The 22539-nt window shown below is 46.1% G+C and overlaps 4 protein-coding genes across 4 annotated transcripts; 3 read left to right on the top strand and 1 right to left on the bottom strand.

Moving 5' to 3' along the window:
- Positions 1 to 1587: 1587 nt before the first annotated feature.
- On the top strand, positions 1588 to 3709 carry CCR75_004799 (uncharacterized protein; the record flags this gene model as incomplete). Its single annotated transcript, XM_067962885.1, has 2 exons — positions 1588 to 1918; positions 2004 to 3709. The coding sequence occupies exons 1-2, from the start codon at positions 1654 to 1656 to the stop codon at positions 3707 to 3709; spliced, it is 1971 nt and encodes a 656-aa protein (XP_067817372.1). The 5' UTR covers positions 1588 to 1653.
- A 476-nt stretch (positions 3710 to 4185) lies between these two features.
- CCR75_004800 (uncharacterized protein) lies at positions 4186 to 4488 on the top strand (the record flags this gene model as incomplete). The annotated part of the gene is made up of 1 exon (XM_067962886.1): positions 4186 to 4488. The coding sequence occupies one exon, from the start codon at positions 4186 to 4188 to the stop codon at positions 4486 to 4488; it is 303 nt and encodes a 100-aa protein (XP_067817303.1).
- Positions 4489 to 5240: 752 nt separating this feature from the next.
- On the bottom strand, positions 5241 to 5579 carry CCR75_004801 (uncharacterized protein; the record flags this gene model as incomplete). The annotated part of the gene is made up of 1 exon (XM_067962887.1): positions 5241 to 5579. One exon carries the CDS (start codon positions 5577 to 5579, stop codon positions 5241 to 5243), a length of 339 nt encoding a protein of 112 aa, XP_067817302.1.
- Positions 5580 to 5640: 61 nt separating this feature from the next.
- CCR75_004802 (uncharacterized protein) lies at positions 5641 to 6113 on the top strand (the record flags this gene model as incomplete). Its single annotated transcript, XM_067962888.1, has 2 exons — positions 5641 to 5650; positions 5716 to 6113. 2 exons carry the CDS (start codon positions 5641 to 5643, stop codon positions 6111 to 6113), a joined length of 408 nt encoding a protein of 135 aa, XP_067817301.1.
- Positions 6114 to 22539: the final 16426 nt, after the last annotated feature.

The raw sequence follows: 22539 nt of genomic DNA, 5'->3' as shown, positions 1-22539 counted from the left end.
CGTTCTTAAAGGGGGGGTGTAATGGGCTAAAGTTGCCCTAATGTTACACAGTCACCGTTAAGTACACTTGGTGCACTTAAGGGGATGGTCAATTACTAAATTATAGTAATAAGACCCAACACTCGAATGTTGTGTACATTTTGTGACCAACCCTTGTGTATGTGATGCACATGGGTGCATTCACATTAGGAGAGATGACGCCTAGCGTCATCCGTTACGCGAGGTATCTAGAAAGATACGCTCGCGATACATATTGAGTGTTATCTATAGAGATGACATTTTGATTGGTAAAAATAGGTATTTATATATTTAATACGATTAAATATAAATCAGTCTGAAAACAACTTCCTACTAGATAATTGCTCATAAGGAGCCGGATTACCGCTCCCGTGACGACACTTAATCAAAATACTTAGTGCGTTGGTCGCTAACGCGCCCACCACAACTACCTCACTGCACGCAAGAGAAGCAGGTTAAACCGCTTCCTCGCTGTGCTAGGGTGTGTGTCTAAGTAGAGCGTGGCCGCATTACGACGTGCTCGCCTACGTAAGGAGCAAGGTAGTTTAGCTACACAATCGGTAAGCATCAATTTCTTAAAATTGATTACTTCCATGTTGATCTGTGCATGTCATAGACATACCTTAAAGTAATTAATATTATTGCTTTTATTAAAGTAATAGGGTTGCGTTAAATTATGGCACCACTACGGGTTACCTTGTTTTTCAATACCTTGTTTTTCAATACCTTGATTATATATCAATTAAATATTCATTAATGCCTTAACTCGTGCTTCAATTCGCAGCTAGGTGCCATATCAGGGAATGTAAATTACACGTGTACGCATCATGGACCCGTATCGATATCAAAAGATCAAGCTATTTCCTCTTACTTCTTTTAGTAATTATTTCGCCAATTTCTTTCTTAATTAACATTACAAACCGGTTGGCCTGCCTTTGCGCTGGAATAAGCTCGGCAGGGGGACAAAAATGCAGCGAATGAAAAACGATATCTGTTAAATGCGTAAAGGCATACATTTTTAAGTAAGTAAGTAATGTCATCGCTTGGGACCGGGGAACTGAAACAATATTGAAAAGCTATATTTATTTCAGCTCTCAGTCCACCTGAGATTGACGTATTTCGTGTATCACATAATCGCACCACTCCTTTGAGTTTGTATATATAGATAAAACAGCGGCTCGAAGAGCGTTAAGTACTTAAATAGATGGCAAGAAGCTACGTATTCTGACACGGTGTCCCCTAAGCATCTCTAAGATTAGAAACGCGGTCGTCATCCAATCACCAAGAGATTGCCATCCAGCAGTTTCAACGTCCCAGAATGAGCCCGCCGCTCCCAAAACCGTCGCGTTAAGAACAGAAACCACCCTTGAGATTGCTAGATTATGTCCTCTATACATCGTAACGCAAGTGATAAATGCGATTTCACATGGTTTGTCTCTGCTCACGTCTGGTCCTGCGAGACATTCCCCGCGCGAGCGTGGAGGCATCTTCGTGCCGTGTAAACCAGGCATTCGAACCTTTCCCTCTACTGTATCACGTCGGGGCCGTTCGATTCGAAACACTGCAACTTTACGGCAGCAGCTCTCAGACTCTATTTGTTTAGAAAATCAATATTCGAAACAACTTCCACAATGGATGCTTCAGTTGACGGCCCCTACTTTCTCACCACGTTCGGTCCATCGCAATCACTACAAATTACGTCGGAGCAGTCTCGCACATCCCACAACGATTGTCTTTACCGCTTGCGTCATGTCCCGCCACCGCCACGTACCGCACTGGACTGGAGGCGAGGACCATGACCTCGCAGCCAGCGATCTTGTCAAGTCACTGCGTCAGAACCCGAGTCGAAATCACGCCATTACCGATCGAATGCCCCTATTACCGCACATCTGGGGTCCTCGTACGTTCGTGTTATTTGCTCCTTCACCACAGGAGCTTTTTCGAATTGTTGTTTTTAAATTTGACACAATTGCGTTTTTTTGCAGCGATCGAGACGGCATCGTCGCTTGGAATCAACGATTGGCACTTGGTTGGATCGCTTGAAAGCCCCGAATCTCCTGCAATTAGTATGGACTATCGCGACCGGACTTATAAAGGAGAGAGCACGGGTGACATTCGTGGTTTTCCTCGTAATCACGTGGAGTTTGATCAAAATGGACACCATGGACTCCAGGAACTGGACGAGACGGACGTGACAAGGACTCGCGCGTATCAAATGGGCTACGACGTTGAAGCCCGATACAGTCAAGCCCAATTGCAGCGCTATCAACAACAACGACAGTATACCAACCGACTCTTGGAAACAGAGTCGTCGTACCGACGATTACCCAGTCCTTCTCACGAGTCGGAATTTTATCCTCCAGACATGCGAGACCACGAGCCATTGGACAACTTGACAATGGACTTGTCACGTCGCATCCCTCGCAACTTTCCGGGCGTTACATCTCCATCCGGATCTTTGGACTTGCTTCATAGTATGCGGACGCCTCAAGCGCGAGCCGTACCTACTCGACATTATACAAATCCCGACGAAGTGCCATTGGAACCAGGTATACTGGAGATGTATCCGGATAATCTCACGTCTTCATTGTTTATGGAGGGACCAATGTCGCGACGACGAGAGTTTGTCCAGTCATCGCCATTCGTGCGACATCGAGGCGACGAGTCCGTGATAAGACGACAACCTCGTGCGACGCAAGACATGATGATGACGAATAGACGCTTATCTTACGACTCGGAGGTCTCGTATGACCGTCAAAGTAGTGAAACCCACGCGACCTATGACAACCTTACTCCTTCCAGCTCCCACCGAGCGTCTTTAGTAAATTATCGACACGAAAGTTTGGAAAATACTCGACATACCATACCGCAGCAAGTTTCGGGTGTAGTCGACCGTGGACAAGTTTTAAAGCGACCACGCCAAGAAGAGTCGTTGTTATTAACGTCGTCGCTTGCCAATTATGTGCCTTCTCGATCAACGGTGAGCGATGACGTACAGCCAAAACGGCGGTGTGGACGTAAAAGCATGAATTACTCGTCAGAACAGAAGCGAGAACGCAATCGTGCGGCGGTGAAAAAGTGTCGACAGCGTCAAGCACTGAAATGGGACTATTTGCATCAAAAAGCTGAAGCTTTGGCGGCCGAGAACCAGACGTTGTCTCAAATGCTGGTGAAAAACACTCGCCTCCCGGAAAGTCAACGGACGTCGGTCACGCGAGGGATTCAGATGGATATTTTATTGAAAATCAAAGAGATTTTTACGCAAAGTTTGCCAAAAGATTTTGTCCTTGATGTCGATTCAATTTGGGACTTGAATTCAGTCTTGGCGGTCTCGATGCCATCTCGATGCTACTTTGGCCTGGAAAGTATCAAGGATTTCTGGCGTACGTCTTTGCGGATGCGCAATAAAGGCAAAATTCGATCGTTCTGGGCCTGGCTCTTTCGGTTGTCGCCAGGAGAGCGATTTACGGAATTTGACATTCAACCGTTTTCACCGTCGTCGAACCTTTACTATATCTCGTGGACAACAAAATCCACGCCTCCGTTGACAGGATCGATTGTCATCATGTTTGGCGCTGGCCATCGGGTGACGCTCCATATCGAGTGCTTTGGATGGCTCATTTGGCGCTACTTGTTAACGAATGAGCCATTTCCCGAGTTCTCGACGGAAAAAGGGTGTATTGAAGACTAAAATTCGATACGGTAGAGCATTAAATCAAGTTAGGAGGAATACTTATTGCTTGATGGGTAGTAGAAGAAGTAACGAACACGTTCGGCGGCAATAATATTGCTGGTATTTAAAGCACTAGGTATTGTTAATTTAAAATACATTGCAAGTTTGCAGAATGGAAAACATAACCAAAGACACGCAGATGGCGGCAATCATGACCCCTGTCTCGAATTTGCAACGCTTTTATGCGTCTCTCCATCTAGTTTGATTCCGGTGCTGGCATCAATTATTTTTGACAGTCAAACGTCTTTGTATTTATAATGGATTCATCGGCAGATTCGCCTATAAAATAAAATTCAAATTAAAAAGTATTCGTCTTGCCCATATAAATTAAAAGGTGGAATAATCAGGCTTTTACAAGGCTCCAAATTTACAACTTTTCGAGCGATGAGCTTCTAAAAATTGGGCGCCAGATACAATGGCAACAAAAATTAATAATGTTTACACCTTCCATCGTCGACGACATGGAATCGATGAGGCATCAAAGCAAACCGATCAATTTAAAACTGGCGAATCTTCTGTCGTCATTGCAAGCGAGACTGGCGCGAGAATGGAGATTAGAGCAGTTAGGGCAGTCAGGGCATGTCAGCGACATTACCAAGCGCGATTGTTGTGGACAAAAGCTGTCAAATTATGGCAACAAGATCTGGTCAAAGCGTTCGTTGCCGCTCACAAATACTGAAAAGTTTGCCTTTTCCGTGAGAGAATCTCCCGTTGATATTAGCCAACTGACTGCATGAAAATAGTGCTGATAAATTTGCAGAACCAATCGATAATGAAAATTAAATGCGCAAGGAGATTTCATTACGCAAGCAAGCTTGAGCAATTGCTTGACCAGTGAAAATTGCAATTTAGAACTGCTATGTTTTGCCTCATACGACGGCAATGGTATGAGCAAAATATAGCAGCTTTAAATTGCATTTTTCACTGGCAGCTCATGCTGATGCAATAATTGTCGCTTCTCGCAAGTGTTGAATGAAATACCGATTTAATGGATTACATATTTCTTTCTTTCCTTTAATCGTCACATGACACACAGTCTTTAATTATACTTCAGAGCCCTTACCAAGCACCAAGCGACAATCAATGAACTCGACTCAAAATGCGATTCTATACGTAGAACAAGACTAAAAGAATGAGATTGCTTTGGATCGAGCTCCTATAACTACGCTTTTCTCTAGTGGTGATAAAGTAGGAATGTCCATAAGTTGCAAGGTTTAGCAAAAACGACATGCAAAAAGACACTTAATGCCAAGACGGATTCGGACAGGAATATCTGCGAAATCTTTCCGAGCATTTTGTGCAGGTACAGCGACAAGCTTGACCCTGCCAGCATTATCCGATGATCGATTCGAAAATTTCATTAGTTATTTGTCGAAAGTAACAACTCGTGTGAGGGGGCTGCTCGTATATCAACAAGCTTGATAATAATCTTAGCAATATCATTCCTTGCATTGTTTTTTTGTCAGCTTTTCATAGCAAATATTTTTTTTTACTTAATGTGGAACATGGACAGAAAAAGTTGCAGCTCCTTTGTGTCAGACGACGTGGTCTCATTTCTCGCCTTGCGCTTGATGTTGCTCGAAACAGTTTTCGAATACGGTGTTTGCCGCCGTTTGGTTTTCATAGACTCGAGTAGCGGGTTGGGACGGTGTGCTTTCTCCTTGTCGTCATCACTGTCGGCCATGAACGTTGCAATGGCCGCAAGATGAGAATTTATTCGGAAATCTAACGGCAACGCGTCCATAAATAATAGCGGCATCTCGTCCTCCTCTTCAGCAGTGAGCGCGCAGGCACCCTGTCCGGATTGAATCGTGTGCAATGTCTTCATTTGTAAAATAAATATAAATTCCCACTAAAATATTTGCTTTAAATATTGTCTCTCGAGAATAATGATGAAAAGTTAAAATAAGTTATTGAGTTGTATCGAAACGTTGCGCTTAAAAACGCAAGTTTTTAAATAATAGCCTATGTTGTTTCTAATGGCCGCACGGGGAAGACGCATGCCGCACAGGTGCGAACAAGAGGCGACGGGGTCGACGGCGGCGTAATTAATGGCGATCATGGGAATAACGATACGGCGAGTGGGGACGCGGTGGCATATAGTGTTGTTGCGACTCCTGCACCTCGTTCGTCCGCGCCTTCAACATACGGGAGCCAGAACGAACCAAGTGACGTAGATGCCGCGCGCTCGCGCCCCGCTATGCGAGCGTCACCGCTCTTAAAGCGACGTGAACGAAAGCAGGCGTGGCTGCGCTCTTTAGAGCACCACGAGAACAATATTCTGGGAGCCAGCAGAACTCGACGTCGAGCGAAGAAGTGCGCGACGCGCTCGCTAGCGCCAGTTCGGTTGTCGATGCAGTGATGGAAGAAAAGGCGGCAACCTCCTTGCGAGAATACGAGTGTGTTCGGGGATCCTTCTAGCGCTTGCATGATCGCATGCAACACGCTCCTACTGCGCTTGAAAAGCGCACATCCAAGCTGTGGTTTGTCAAAGAGATCTTCCACGAGTCACCACCACTGGTTACGCATGGGACGTACACGCTAACATCGATGCGTCGATTTTGGAAGGAAGACTGAGGTACAGACTGTACCCTCGACTGCCCCGTGGCTTTTGTAGTCCACCAGCTCAGACGAACGTTCCAGTTCTGCCATGCGCTTCATGTCGCGACCAAGAACGAAAGCAAGCCACTGCTTTGATATGAAACGTCGTGAGGATCAAGTAGTGTAACAGGGTGTACCGTTACATGAAACTAACACTTAAAGGTTGTTAATTAGTATATTTATCTAAAAGGTAGATAAAATTTGGAGAATATAACTTAACATGGTAATATTCTAATAGCTTATCAATTGGTAGATATAGACCATTACATTTTGCCTAAGGATAAAGGCACTCGACATGAAATCGAGCTCAAACCGGGCTCGAAGTACTGTGCCATGAAGCAGTGGCCACTGCCTCGTTAACAAGTACTTGCGATCGATAAATTCCTTATCGATCGATTAGAAGCGGGCCATGTGAGGGAAACAACATCCCACATAGCTCTCCGACCTTCTATGTACGAAAGGCCACAAGAGGGTGGCGGAATCGCGTCTATCATGCGTTCCAAGAATACCCGACTGTGATTAGTCAATAATTAATGTACCTGCACGCATTCAATGATTGAATGCTGCAACGGTACCGGCTCAAACGCCGATACCTAGAAAAGATGTAATCATAGATGGTATATCTAAGACTACCATCCATTCGCCTACTTATCTGATGGATGAATTTTATCAGATCCTTATGCGTGAACGGGACATCCCGTACACAGCAGTGCTCTAAGAATGGCTAGTAATGCCACAGTGGCTTAGTAAGTCCCCTTTAACATTCAACAAATGCGTAACGAATCTGTTGAGACCGGTGCGATAAGTCGCACCGAGTTATTTTGACAATGTATTCGTCCATAGCCGGGCTGGACGGAAAGACGGACGTGGAAAGTCATAAATTCACGTTCGTCAGACTCTTATGCGAAAGCATAAGTTGTACGCAAATCTCCAGAAGTGTATATTCCCGACAAGCGAAATACCACTTCTTGAGTACATCGTCGGTAAACACGGCGTGCGCCCTGATCTCGAAAACATCAAAGCAATTACCAGCTGGCGAGCTCCAGTCGATGTCAAGAAACTTAGAAAAATCCTTGGGCTAACGGCGTACTTGCCCAAGTACTCCCGCAATTATGCCGAGATGACAGTTCATCTATCTCGTCTCTTGAACAAGACGAGAAATGGTTATGGAACGCTCATTGTCAACGTTCCTTCGAGGGCATCAAGCAAAGCTTGATGCAATCGCCTATCTTGACGATTGTAGATCCAGAAATACCATTCCATATGGTCTGTGACGCCAGCAATTTTGCAATCGGCTGTGCGTTAATGCAATACGAAAAGGACGGCGTGGAGCGCGTCGTCTCTTACCAATCGCGTCAGCTGCAACCAGCTGAACGCAATTACCCCAATGCATGACAAGGAACTCCTTGCCATGAAATACGCACTGGCTAAGATTAGGTCTATCTCCTCGGAGATAGACCGTCGGGATAAGTGAGGGTCTGTGGCCATATATTGAGATGAATACAAATGCGCCAAAGTTGATATACTAGTTATCACAAATTGGAAAAAAATGTTGATTTAAATCATCGTATATACGGACCATGCGTCATTACGCACGGCCGTAAATAGCCCACACCTCTCGCAAAAAGTGGCGAGGTGGCTATCCTTCTTCGCGGAGTAAATTTCTCCGTGGAATATAAGCCAGGAGGCTTAATGTTGTCGCTGATGCGTTATCACGCCGACCCGATAACGAGCCGGCTGTGCATTCCAACGGTGAAAAAAATCCCACTGTTGCAACACTCATTTTAAGTGTTCCGTCATCAACCTTGTTGGATGACATAAATAAAGCCTTCACAGAAGATAAAGACCTTCTGCGTTAAATGGATAATCTGATGAATCCGTCCAATAAATCTTTTAAAGATTTACCTGCTTTTTATGTATCGTCATCCGATCGATACACAAAAAAACAACGGCTTATTGTATCATATCGCCGTTGCCGGTGACACCCTACGTATCGTCGTCCCAACTCACAACGATTTGCGCTTGCGCAACATGTACGAGTGTCAGGATGAACCTACAAGTGAGCATCGTGGAAGCCGCGACTTATACTGGCCGCTCAAGTATCAGTTCGTGCGCAAGTACAATCGTGCTTGCGAGGTATGTCAACGGGTGAAACCTAGCCCTTCATCCGGTGCACCTCTCCAACCTCTACCACTTCCGGCAGAGTGTTGGCAGTCCGTATCTATGGACTTCGTCTTCGGATTTCCCGAAGACGATCACAAAAAAACAATGGAATCCTTGTTTTTGTAGGCAGATTCAGCAAGATAGTACATCTTGCTGCGGTACCAGAGTGGATCACGGCTCCGGGCTGTGCCCGCGTCTTTTTCGACACGGTATTTAAACTCTACGGCTTACCCCGTGAGTTGGTCTGGGATAGAGATCCACGATTTACTGCGGAGTTTTGGCAATCCGTATTCCGATCTCTCGGAACACGGCCAACTATGTCAACCCTTGATCATCCAGAAACAGATGGTCAGACGGATCGCGTAAATCGCGTTCTCAAAGAAATACTTCGAGGTTACCTCCAATCGTATCCGAATTAGAACGAGTTTTTATCGATGGTCGAATTCGCCATCAAAAATTCGGTGCAGGCGTCGTCAACGCCTACACCGTTCTTCTTGAATGGCTTACGCCATCCACGTATACCCACCCAATTAGAGGGATTCTCTAGTTTAAGAAGGGGGAGCAAAATCATTTCTGGCTCATGCTCATCACGCGTCAAAGTTACCAACGACGCGGGTGATGTCGAAGCAATCGACATCGAAGATGAGAAATTCTCATGGCAGTGCGCACAAAGCGCACTATAAAAGGACAAAACAAATGAGTCAGCAGAGGAATTCCTGCTGGCTCGAAAATCAGTAATCCGTTTCGTACAGGATTTCATTGCTAACGCAGTGGACCGTCCGAAACGGAACGCAGACAAACATGAAAGAGCAAACGTTCTTTCATTTATGTTTAATGACATAGTACTACTCTCTACGGTAAATTTACCTAAGTGTGTAGTCACTAATGTGGGCAGCACTAAATTATTACCCAAGTTCATTGGACGTTTCCGTGAACTGCATCGCAGAGGTAATACTTGCGCAATAGAATTGCGCCGTTGGATGCGACTTCACATGACAGCTGGGAGCCTCGTTCCCAGCTAGCTGGTGACGTTGAGGGCCTCGTCCGTCAGTATGACGAGACCCATCCGATGGATTAGAAGGTCCATCGGAAAACACGCGCCCCTGGCGCCTGTAAATGAATTGCAAAACGTCAATCGCATCGCGCATTTCAATAGAGGTGCGAGCCATTCCCCCGGGCGAAGAAAGGGAATAGACATCCCCTTTTGTGATTTATACAGATCACGCGTCATTACGTACTCGCTTCGTGTTGTCAACACAACACGGACAGGGATCACCCCACGTGATGCATGGAAGTCCTGCCTCACGTGACAACCGATGCAATTTATACCTTGCACCGGTTGGAGTTCGCTTTGCAAACTTAACGCGAATCGCGTTAAGTCTTTGCTTGAAGCCAGGCTTCGCGTCCAATGTCTTTGACATTGCGAATGAACGCGCTCCAGGGGTTGCAAAAGCGAGACTTTATCTGGCTTGTTGTTGCCACTATACCATCGATGCTTAAAAAAGCATTGAGAAAAAATATTCCTCAGCGCCAAAGTTCTTCATGCTTGGATCAAGGCCATGTAGCTTTGTCGCAATAAAGAAGGGGTATTTATGTGAGGAGTAGTCTCTCCAGACAAGCTATTGGCTTTAGCCACGGCTTTTCTTTGGGGAAGACGAGGCATTTTATTGTCTACGCTCCCCTGAGTGGTACACACCGTAGCAAGGGTACCACAATAATTTTTATTACGATAGCTTACGCCATCGTCGTCACCACGCACAGAAATATGTGCGGGTGACGGCACGGGAGACGGTGCTGGTGATGAGGGATCATCCTCATCGTCGGAACCGAACATGCTGTAGCGAATGCTACCAGCACGGTTACTCGAATGAGCCCCCTCATTTGAAGGCTCATTGTCAGCCGCCTGAAAATTGATCAGGCGACTGTTCTGTTCTCCCCGAGACGGCCATTTCGTATGACTTGCATTCGTAGTCGACCTCCAAAAAAAGAGGGGTCGCATTCACGTGGTGTATCACCACGTGCACCTGCAACATTAAGAGTTGCGGGAGAAGATGCCACTACGGCAGACGAAACGTCTGCCGCAAGAGACAATAATGCGTCGCCCGCGGCTGCATGAACCGCATACCGCATAGATTTGTTAACCATGCGATAGAATTGAAAATGATGGTTCTGACTAATCAACATCGTTTTTAATTAAGTGGTCTTCTAGTGACCACTTCCCCCAATGACAGTCAGAGTGATTGTCGTTTAAGGAAGGGGTGATGCAACGGGGTGTATCATTTCGTGAAATTAAAAGTTAAAGGTTGTTAATTAATATATTATTGAAAAGGTAGATAATATTTGGAGAATATTACTTATAACTTGGTAATATTCTATTAGCTTATCCATTGGTAGATATTGACCATTACATCTACTTTATCAGCGGTCCAGTCAGCGCTGGACGCGCGCAAAGAGAAAGACAGATAAGACTTTATTACATGTTTTGTATTCGTTTACTATTAATTTAGTATTAAGTAGATAGACAAGAAGAGCTTAGTTATATTAATACATTTTTTCTATTAACTCTATTTAAAGCAAGTGTTTAAAAGAGAGTCTTCCTCTGCATGTACTCGTGTACGTGAAGTGACGTGAGGCACCACCGCACTGAGGCAGTGCGAAGTGGAATTCCATGCCTCACGTGGGGTGATCCCTGTCCGTGTTGTGCTGACAACACGAAGCGAGTAAAAGGGAATGTCTATTCCTTTTCTTCGCCCTGGGGAAGGGCTCACATCTCTATCGAGATGCGCGATGTGATTGACGTTTTGCAATCGACTTACATGCGCCAGGGGCACGTGTTTCGCGATGGACCTTCTAATCCATCGGACGGGTCTCGTCACACTGACGGACGAGGCCCTCAACGTCAACAATCAGCTGGGAACGAGGCTCCCAGCTGTCATGTGACGATGGATAATCGTGCCAGCGAACAAGATAACTCGTTCGCTGCCCCTTCCATCACGGTGGTTTTAAATACACTCCACAAGGAAACATTGACCACCGTGGGAATCCACCAATGGCTGTGGCGGAGGAGAAAAAAAATTAGATCCGACCCATGTGTCGGATCTAGAGTCGAAGATCGACAAAATCGATCTCTTCCTCCATAATTTGGAGGAGGGACTTAATCACGAGCGCGGTAAGCGTCACTCATTAAAGCAGACGATGCAGGCTCACCATATCGAACGGTTGGAAAACCGTTCGAAGAGTGCTACTCCAACATGGAGTACGCACGGAATTATCATGCTCTTCGTGATGAGTTTTCGTCAGCTCTTCGTGATGAGCTGTCGTCAGCTCATCGCGGTTTCGAGGATCTCCGCACCCGACATGAGAATCTCCAGATTCAACATGAGAATCTGGTTTGTGACCACAAGAATCTTTAAGGGATTCTTGAAAAGGGTGGCTAGATCTGTTCTCGGAAGAAACCGCGTACTAGTGGTACGGGCGGAGACGACCAACGTAAACCATAGGATGCGTTTGCATCCTACGGCGCAATTCTATTGCGCAAGTATTACCTCTGCGATGCAGTACACGGAAACGTCCAATGAACTTGGGTAATAATTTAGTGCTGCCCACATTAGTGACTACACACTTAGGTAAATTTACCGTAGAGAGTAGTACTATGTCATTAAACATAAATGAAAGAGCGTTTGCTCTTTCATGTTTGTCTGCGTTCCGTTTCGGACGGTCCACTGCGTTAGCAATGAAATCCTGTACGAAACGGATTACTGATTTTCGAGCCAACAGGAATTCCTCTGCTGACTCATTTGTTTTGTCTTTTTATAGTGCGCTTTGTGCGCACTGCCATGAGAGTTTCTCATCTTCGATGTCGATTGCTTCGACATCACCCGCGTCGTTGGTAACTTTGACGCGTGATGAGCATGAGCCAGAAATGGTTTTGCTCGTGCGAGTCCACTCCCCCTTCTTAAACTAGAGAATCCCTCTAATTGGGTGGGTATACGTGGATGGCGTAAGCCATTCAAGAAGAACGGTGTAGGCGTTGACGACGCCTGCACCGAATTTTTGATGGCGAATTCGACCATCGATAAAAACTCGTTCTAATTCGGATACGATTGGACGTAACCTCGAAGTATTTCTTTGAGAACGCGATTTACGCGTTCCGTCTGACCATCTGTTTCTGGATGATCAAAAGTTGACATAGTCAGCCGTGTTTCGACAGATCGGAATACGGATCGCCAAAACTCCGCCGTAAACCGTGGATCTCTATTCCAGACCAGTTCACGGGGTAAGCCGTAGAGTTTGAATACCGTGTCGAAAAAGAAGCGGGCACAGCCCGGAGCCGTGATCCACTCTGGTACTGCAGCAAGATGTACCATCTTGCTGAATCTGTCTACAAAAACAAGGATTCCATTTTTTTGTGTGATCGTCTTCGGGAAATCCGAAGGCGGAGTCTATAGATACGGACTGCCAACACTTTGCCGGAAGTGGTAGAGGTTGGAGAGGTGCACGGTATGAAGGGCTAGGTTTCACCCATTGACATACCTCGCAAGCACGAATGTACTTGAGCACGAACTGATACTGGCGGGCCAGTAAAAGTCTCGACTTACTGTGAGATAAGCCTTCTCACGTCCACGGTGCTCACTTGTAGGTTCATCGTGACACTCATACATGATGCGGAAGCGCAAATCATTGTGAGTTGGGACGACGATACGTGGGGTGTCGCCGGCAACGGCGATATGATACAATAAGCCGTTGTTTTTTTGTGTATCGATCGGATGACGATATATATAAAGCCGGTAAATCTTTGAAAGATTTATTGGATGGATTCTTCAGATTATCCATTAAACGCAGAAGGTCTTTATCTTTTGCGTAGGCTTTATTTATGTCATCAAACAAGGTTGATGACGGAACACTTGAAATGAGTGTTGTAACAGTGGAATTATTTCCACTGTTAGATTGCGCAGCCGGCTCGTTATCGGGTCGGCGTGATAACACATCAGCGACAACATTAAGCCTTCCTGGTTTATATTCCACGGAGAAATTTACTCCGCGAAGAAGGATAGCCACCTCGCCACTTTTTGCGAGAGGTGTGGGCTATTTACGGCCGTGCGTAATGACGCATGGTCCGTATATACGATGATTTAAATCAACATTTTTTTTCAATTTGTGATAACTAGTATATCAACTTTGGCGCATCTCAATATATGGCTGGAGAGCCTCACTTATCCCGACGGTCTATCTCCGAGGAGATAGACCTAATCTTAGCCAGTGCGTATTTCATGGCAAGGAGTTCCTTGTCATGCATTGGGGTAATTGCGTTCAGCTGGTTGCAGCTGACGCGATTGGTAAGAGACGACGCGCTCCACGCCGTCCTTTTCGAATTGCATTAACGCAAAGCCGATTGCAAAATTGCTGGCGTCACAGACCATATGGAATGGTCTTTCTGGATCTACAATCGTCAAGATAGGCGATTGCATCAAGCAAAGCTTGATGCCCTTGAAAGAACGTTGACAATGAGCATTCCATAACCATTTCTCGTCTTGTTCAAGAGACGAGATAGATGAACTGTCATCTCGGCATAATTGCGGGAGTACTTGGGCAAGTACGCCGTTAGCCCAAGGATTTTTCTAAGTTTCTTGTCATCGACTGGAGCTCGCCAGTTGGTAATTGCCTTGATGTTTTCGAGATCAGGGCGCACGCCGTGTTTACCGACGATGTACTCAAGAAGTGGTATTTCGCTTGTTGGGAATATACACTTCTGGAGATTTGCGTACAACTTATGCTTTCGCATAAGAGTCTGACGAACGTGAATTTATGACTTCCCACGTCCGTCTTTCCGTCCAGCCCGGCTATGGACGAATACATTGTCAAAATAACTCGGTGCGACTTATCGCACCGGTCTCGACAGATTCGTTACGCATTTGTTGAATGTTGAAGGGGACTTACCAAGCCACTGTGGCATTACTAGCCATTCTTAGAGCACTGCTGTGTACGGGATGTCCCGTTCACGCATAAGGATCTGATAAAATTCATCCATCAGATAAGTAGGCGAATGGATGGTAGTCTTAGACATACCATCTATGATTACATCTTTTCTAGGTATCGGCGTTTGAGCCGGTACCGTTGCAGCATTCAATTATTGAATGCGTGCACTATCCGCCCCCCCCCCCTGTGGCTTTCGTACATAGAAGGTCGGAGAGCTATGTGGGAGGTTGTTTCCCTCATATGGCCCGCTTCTAGTCGATCGACAAAGAATTTATCGATCCCAAGTACTTGTTCACGAGGTGGTGGTCACTGCTTCTTGACACAGTACTTCGAGCCCGGTTTGAGCTCGATCTCATGTCGAGTGCCTTTATCCTTAGGGAACTCGCATGGAACTGTTTCAGGGAATAGATCCCTTATTTCAATCAAATTTTAGTAATTCGGATTTGTCTTAAGTGACTCCCAGGATTGAGTAGTATGTCTCTCCATCCGAGTCTTCACATCGTGGACGCTTTCGTCCATCGATTAGCTGCTGAGAACCCGTTAATTCTCTGCAAAAATTACCGCTGACCGAATATCGGTTACGTAGTCGTCCTCGGTGACGTGACGAGTACGCAGATCTGCTTGATTCTACCACTATGCAGATCTCTCAAGAACCGCTTGGGTTCTAGGTTGGTAATTGAGTTATCTCCGTTGTTAACTTCGGAGGCGCAAACAGATCAAGAGTATAAGCGCCTACTCTTGATCCGTCATTAACCAAGATATTCAACTTCTCGGTTTCTTCCTGGGATTTATCCAAAGGCTGCCGAGGGATCAATCTTTCGGGATGCTGAAGTCTAGTCACTTCAGCATTAGCTATTTGAAAAGCTTTCTTCTCAAGTACGTGGGGATTTATTCCCTCAACGTCTTCCGATTGTGATTGCGCTATCACAGTCGGGTCCTCTACGGTCGACTCTCTGCACGACCTAGGATCATCGTGTTGCCCCTTTTGAACAGCTGATATATTCCTTGAATGTCGCCCGCTAGGCATACATTCATGTCACAATCCACTCGACGCCGGCAGCTGACTTCACAGTGTGATTAGTAATCACACTTTGATCTTGTGCAGTTAAACTAACGACCGTACCACACGTGAGGTCATTGCACTCACTTGTAGTACATCCACGCGCTTGTGGCCGCTTCAAGACGTTCATCAGATGGCCATCTGATGAACAAGTGGCAGGCATCTTTACGGATCGATGCTGCCAGCTGATTCTTGGCTCATATTGTCGGAGCCAAAGTAAACCTAGGATGACAGCAAATTTGTCATCTAAATCCAGTGCGGTGAAATCACCGTCATACTGTAAATCTTTTAACGTATAGTGATATTTCACTACGCGTTTCATCACTGTTGCGATGCGCCTGTCGCTAGACGCACCGTCATACTCGTTAGAGGGATGTCGCGCTCATCAATTTTAGCCTACGCCCCTCTAGCGACTGGCGACGAATAAAAATTTTTAACGCCCCATAGTCTTCTATGATCTTAGTGAAAAATCGTGTGGCACTTCTAACTCCAAGGTGATGAGGGATAATTCATCGCCAGTTGCTGAGACTCATAATAACTGTGTGTATGGAGCAACTTTCGGTAAGAATTTTGCAAATTCTCTTGAAGTTGCTGGATCGGAAGAGCGTTGCGCCCCTACTGACCCCGACCGTTTAAGGGCGGTCCGCCTCGCTGTTGCGATTTCGCAACAACGTCGGACCCGCGACCGCTGCCCTTTTTGGCATTCGGTCCATAAGTGCGTGCAGTACCCCTCGGCTCTGGGCGTGGGACACTACACTCATGAGCGAAGTGTCCTAATTTTTGGCAGCGATGGCATTTCTGCAATCGCTTATTGCTCGAAAAGCGAGGTTTCTCGCTTACGACGTAAGAGATGTCCATAGATTCTGGACGTCCAAGCTCTTGTCGTCTCGGAGGTCGTTACGATGACGAACTAGCTTGAGCCTGTCTAAAACTAAAATTTTCCTGTTCCGCAATGGATATTGCTTCTTCAAGAATATCCAGTTCCAAGCGGAACAGGTGGGTCTCCACGGAACCATCCGTAAGACCTTGCATGAACACCGTAATTAGCGTGTGTTAATGAAGAGGATGTTGTTCGGGATAGAACTCGGTAAGAGTCTTATTTGCTGGGCATATGCGTGAATATCACTCTTGCCTGCTTGAGTTTAAAAAAATGTGATCGAGCTCTGAACTCAGCTCTAGGCAGTTCAAACGTCTGCTTGAGCCGGGCTTTAAAAGCCGCTAGCCAGCCAAATACATATAAGTCGCGCAAGTTGAGGCCTAGTGCCCACGTTTTTATACGATTTGCCAAATTTGATTGAGCAAATGCGACTTGCCTTTGCTCGTCGACGATGTGACGAGCCTTTGTGGCATCGTCCAATTCCACAAACCGCCTTAAAAAGGAGCCCTCATCGACTTCCCTATATAGAGATGTCAATCTCTAAGATTTCTGGACGACGCGTGAGTGCATCCTAGGTACAGGGGTCTGTACCTGTTGCAACCTCAATAGTTCTGGCTGTTGATAGCCTTGATGATTAAGCAAGGTACTTTCTTCTCCGCCTCGTCAAATTTATGTTGTATGAACTTGGCGATGGCTGAATGGATGGCATCAATTTCTACGATCGAACTCATTTGTTCGACCGCACTCCTTTCTATGTCACTTAGTAAGGAGTAGCTATCCCGCGAAACGTGATGCGTATTTCCAGTATCACCTGACATGTCCATATTCGATGATAGAACTGTGGTCATTAGACTGACCAACAAGTGCAACCAGGTGTAACGGGGCACTGCCGGCTTGTACTGCTTCGGTACAAGTCCACTTTGCACTGCTTCAGTGCAAATGTTGCCACACGTCAGTACGTGCAGAGAAAGACTCTCTTTGAAACACTTGCTTGAAGGAGGGTCAAAAGCTAACTGTATTTAATATTCTGTTTCTATATATGTCTACTAACTTAATTATAAGCTAATACAAAATATGTAATAAAGACTTATCTGTCTCTCTCTTTGCGCGCGTCGCGACTTGACCGCGGAGCAAGTAGATATAAAGGCCTATACTTACCAATGAATAAGCTTTTCGAATGTTACTATGTAAAAAATAGTTCCAAAAATATTATCTACTTTTCAGATAATATATATTTGCAACCTTTGAGTGTTAACTTAATGTAACGAACACCCCGTTACACACAGCGACTTCGCAGCAAACAAGCAACCGCGACATACGACCGATTATAGCAGAACTGGACAAACTTATAGAGAACGACGTGGCGCACTGCACATCAGCAAGGCGACAAGGACACGAGACCCTGCACGACAACGCGACATCTGAGCAATTGTTGCAAGGCTTCGTGTTGGTAAGAACGAGATCAGAAAGTAACGAGAAAGAACGATATATATGTAATAACGTAGCACCATGGACATTGGAGACCGCCAGACGTAACTCAATGAACCTCACCACCTTAACTTAACTTCTTCAATACGTCTTGAGCTTATGACATTTACTGAAGTGCATCTACTTTCATACAGACTTTGGTCATTTTAATCTATGTAGTTTGTCTGGCGATCGGACCGCTTGAGAAGATTTTTTTTTCATAATCTATAACAATAATTGATGTGAAGTTTTTAAGCAAGATCCTCGTTTTTCTTGTAAATATTATTGAAAAGCAAAGCTCACATTTGAAAGACGCGAGCGTAATCCGAACACATCGACGAGTTGGTATAATCTAAAAGTCTAGTATCCCCTTTCACACACCTGGCAGATAGTGTAGGCGGGCAAGTCGTAATGCGGCCCACGCTCTACTTAGACACACACTTTAGCACAGCGAGGAAGAAGTTAAACTAGCTTCCCTTGTGCAGTGAGGTAGTTTCGGTGGGCACGTTAGCAGTGAGGTAGTTTCGGTGGGCACGTTAGCGACCTTACTCAACGCGCTAAGTACTCTGGTTAAGTGTCGTCACGAGAGCGGTAATCCGGCTCCTCGTGCGCACTTATCAAGTAGGAGTAGTTATCAGACTGATTTATATTTAATCGTATTAAGCATAAATACCTATTTTTACCAATCAAAATGTCATCTCTATAGAAAACACTTAATATGTATTGCGGGCGTATCTTTCTAGACACCTCGCGTAACAGATGACGCTAGGTGTCATCCCTCCTAATGTGAATGCACCCATGTGCATCACATACACAAGGGTTGGTCACAAATGTGAGCCAAACCCGAGTCCTTGGTCTAATTACCATTATTTAGTAATTGACCATCCCCTTAACACCAAGTGTACTTAACGGGGACTGTATAACATTAGGGCAACTTTAGCGCGTTACACCATTCCTCCTTTAGGAACGAATTTACATTTTTAAATTCGTCAAAGAGGAGCGAGGTACTGCGAGCAGCTTTTTCAACCCACGATGCGATGTTAGAGAATCCAGAAAATAGCAAATGAAGCGAATTTTCGGTCGAGTTTTGCGGTAAATAAGCTTTTAGATTTATATAGTTAAATGAAGTGCAGTTCCCCTTTTGATCTTAAAGCTTTATCGGCTCCACTGATTGCATCTTAAAAAGTTGTTGGTTGTAAGAGATCACTAGCTTCCACCGCATTGGTATCCTTTCAAAATCCATAAAAAAATCCATCACAAGTAAAGCTGTAACGGGCTAAAGTTGCCCTAATGTTACACAGTCCCCGTTAAAGGCAAATGCAGCGAAACGACGTAGTCGAAAAGTTTGATGCAAATCTCACAAAGATTCTTGTGACTAAACTCACGCAGACATCCGTTACATATCTGTACCCGATTCAGAGCCGAAAGCTCGCTCTCTAGTTGTCAATGTGCCGCTAGTTCACTCAATCACTCATGCCACCTGTGTTTTCATAAACGGCGCCAAAGATGCCACCTAAAAGGCACGTTGGTGGCTCGTCTGCGAAGACGCCCACTCAACCTCGCACTAAGCGCATTCACCGCGTTAACACGCCGGCAGCGTATAATTCCTTAGTCAAAACGCCGACAGCCACCGCTGCTGTCGCGTTCACGGGGCTAAAAAGGATCCATCCCACTTTAATAGTGAGGATGCTGATCCGTAGCTCATTGTCGACTACAATGAGTCGACACCGTTGCCGTCATCTCATAGTAGGGATGCGGACATCGAGCTCATTAGGAAGGATGATGGCGCATTATTGCCCATTCAAACTTCATTTATTGCTCAAAACATAAAGACAGCAATGTTTTCTGATGTTTGCGAATGCTGTCTCGGCATCTGCGCTGGCTAGCGCAGCGACGATTAATGAGAGCGCTGCCCTTATAGGCACAGCCGATTCTCCTTTGCGTGAAACTACAACGTCTATTGCTCAGATTAGTATCCATAACGGTTCTAACATAGAGGATTCTCAGGCTAAAGCTTCGCCGACGACATGTGAACGTGCTCAGTCGGTGTCACAAGCCAGTCGTTTTGAATGTGGCTATGTGACGGATGGCATATCACTTATGCCCCCTCCATCTGAATGGCCTCGTTTGGGCCAAGAGCGTCGCATCTAGACCGCGCTATTCTAGACGCACAAAATTATTATGGCGTCTTTAAATCATGGAAGGCTCAGAAAAAATCGCTTGGGCGTATTTCCCGATCCCGGTCGTGTTGCGTTCAAATGAAACGCCCGAACAATACAAGGCGGAATTCACGTGCCGCATTCATCCGCATTCCGATGCGATGAAAGAGCGGTCACAGCGAATTAATTTCGCCCGCTTGCGTGTGAAAGAAATCATGGGCGGTACTGTACCCCCTGTTTTTTCTCACAACGCTACTTCTTCTAGTCCATTTGAGACTAGCGAAGAGGCGAGGCCTCAGCTGGTGCTCCTTTTTATAGGCAGCCACCAAGCCGGGCACTTCAGTATGTAGGGTATCTATCGGTTCCCAAGAGTCAATACTCTTCAAGTAACCTTTTCATTGGACGAGGATCTGATACCCTTGCCTCACGGAGCGGTGGGCAAGCAACCTTCCAACAAGGAAGCGTAAATTTCCACCCGAATCCATCAGTGCAGGTGGCACCCGATAGGAGTGGCGATCTCACCCACCTACTCGCCGCTGCCTTACCTTCGTCCGTTCAGACACATGCGTTAAGCGCTGCTGAACGACGTATTGCGGATCTCGAGGGTCAAGTCTCGCGACTGAACTCGGATCTCGTTGATGTCCGAGCGAAGGATTGTTAGGGTTTTGAACGCCTGAAGACTCGCTTGGACCTCTTTGAAAGGATAATGCTGAGAGATCCGCGTTACTCGAGTGATGTCCCTCGCTCTCCAAGTCCTGTTCGTGGTGGGGGGCATCGGTCCGATAGCTTATCGCCTTCACCGTCCCCCTCACCCGAATGACGCTCGATCCCAGTCGGCGCCACCATCGGTCTCCTTAGACGAATGGGGGTTGTGACCTCATTTGGGTCTACATACCGTTCAGACGACCCACTTAAAATACGGGGTGCTTCTTCATATATGGGGGAAGGGTGCGCCTACAATTTAGGTCTACAACCTGGCCCAATGAAACGCGGCAACAACTTCGTAGTACCTCCAGGTAGTACATAAATTGCATCTTTAGGTATAGTAGCACTACTTAATAGTACGTTTTCACCCGCTCTAAAGCGTTCATTATTTTTGCGACCACATCGGTCCGCGTAATCTTTTTGCTTGTCCTGTGCGCTTGCTATTGCGTCACGGACTTTACGTGTGATGGCTAATCGCTCATCCAAAAAGCGTTGAGCCTCGCTCACGCTTTTGGCATCAAACTCGCCTATGATACCGCCAAGAGGTCGGCCATCAGGCGTAGGTTTTTACCTTAGCTAAACTGGCAGGGCCACTAGGGCAAGTTTCAGTCTTTGGATGATACCCTCATGGGTCATCGTCATATTGACGAAACTTTGTCCCTCTTTCGCATCGAGCATAGTGAGGGGGCCGAGTCTTAGTGGGGGAGGGCCAAACGAGAGTGGCGTCAGAGGATAGCGCAGTCCGTTAATATAAACCGGTGGCTCAACCGTACTGGCGTGAACACTGTTATTTTTAGCGAACCCCACAAAGAGCAATTGCTTGCTCCACTCTTTGGGTGTTGCTATAGTGCGTAAGACATCCGCCACGACCCGATTGGCACAATCGGTTTGGCCATCGGTCTGGGGATGATCTGGGGTCGAGATGTGGAGCTTTCTACCTAGCAGATCGAACACATGTCGCAAAAAACCAGACGTAAAACGTGGATCCTGGTCCGATACTTTAGACTCGGGCATCCAGTGTAGTCCGTATACATGATCCAGGAACAAGAGAGCTGCCTCCTTGCCTGTGATCGATGTCTTACATGGTGCTAAATGCACCATTTTGCTCAGTCTGTCTACAAAGACGCCGAGCTCCGTCAGGTGCCCACTGGATGGCGCATCATGGAGCTCGTGAAGGATCATCAGCTTGAGATCTGTGTCATGAGGCACATAGACTCTCAAGGGATCACAAGGTGACAGCTGATGCCATAACAGGCCATCGCTGTAGCTAAAGCGATTGAGCTCATCTTTCAAGTGCGACGGAAGGGAAATCTTTCGTCCACCGAAGTGATCCAACAGCAGGCGACAGTGGTCGTCCTGACTGTAGCTCTCTTTTATCTCAGAGGCTAATGAGCTCGTCACGTGGTATGCCTTGATGGCTGCCAACGTTAATGGCAGAAATTGTGCTTTCGCACTAGACTTACTTTCCTGGTGTCTAACCTCGAAGTCTGGTCTGCGCGATAAAGCGTCAGCCAAGACATTCGACTTACCCGGCTTATATTTAACTTTAAAATTAAATACAGAGAAGAATGTGAGCCATCTTGCCATTCTAGGCGAGAGGTGCGGTGAGTTTATTGCGGTCCGCAGTGATGCGTGATCCGTATAAACCACAAATGGTTCGGTGCCCAATAGGTGCACACGAAACTTGACAAGAGCATACTTTATTGAAAGTAGCTCTTTGTCATGCACAGGGTAATTCAGTTCCGCGGCTTTTAATAGCCGGGACTGATAAGAGATGACG

Source organism: Bremia lactucae, linkage group LG11 (genome assembly GCF_004359215.1).
Source record: "Bremia lactucae strain SF5 linkage group LG11, whole genome shotgun sequence".
NCBI classification, from domain to species: domain Eukaryota; phylum Oomycota; class Peronosporomycetes; order Peronosporales; family Peronosporaceae; genus Bremia; species Bremia lactucae.
The sequence above is the reverse complement of the archived record's forward strand: the minus strand, read 5'-3'. Positions and strand labels throughout refer to the sequence as shown.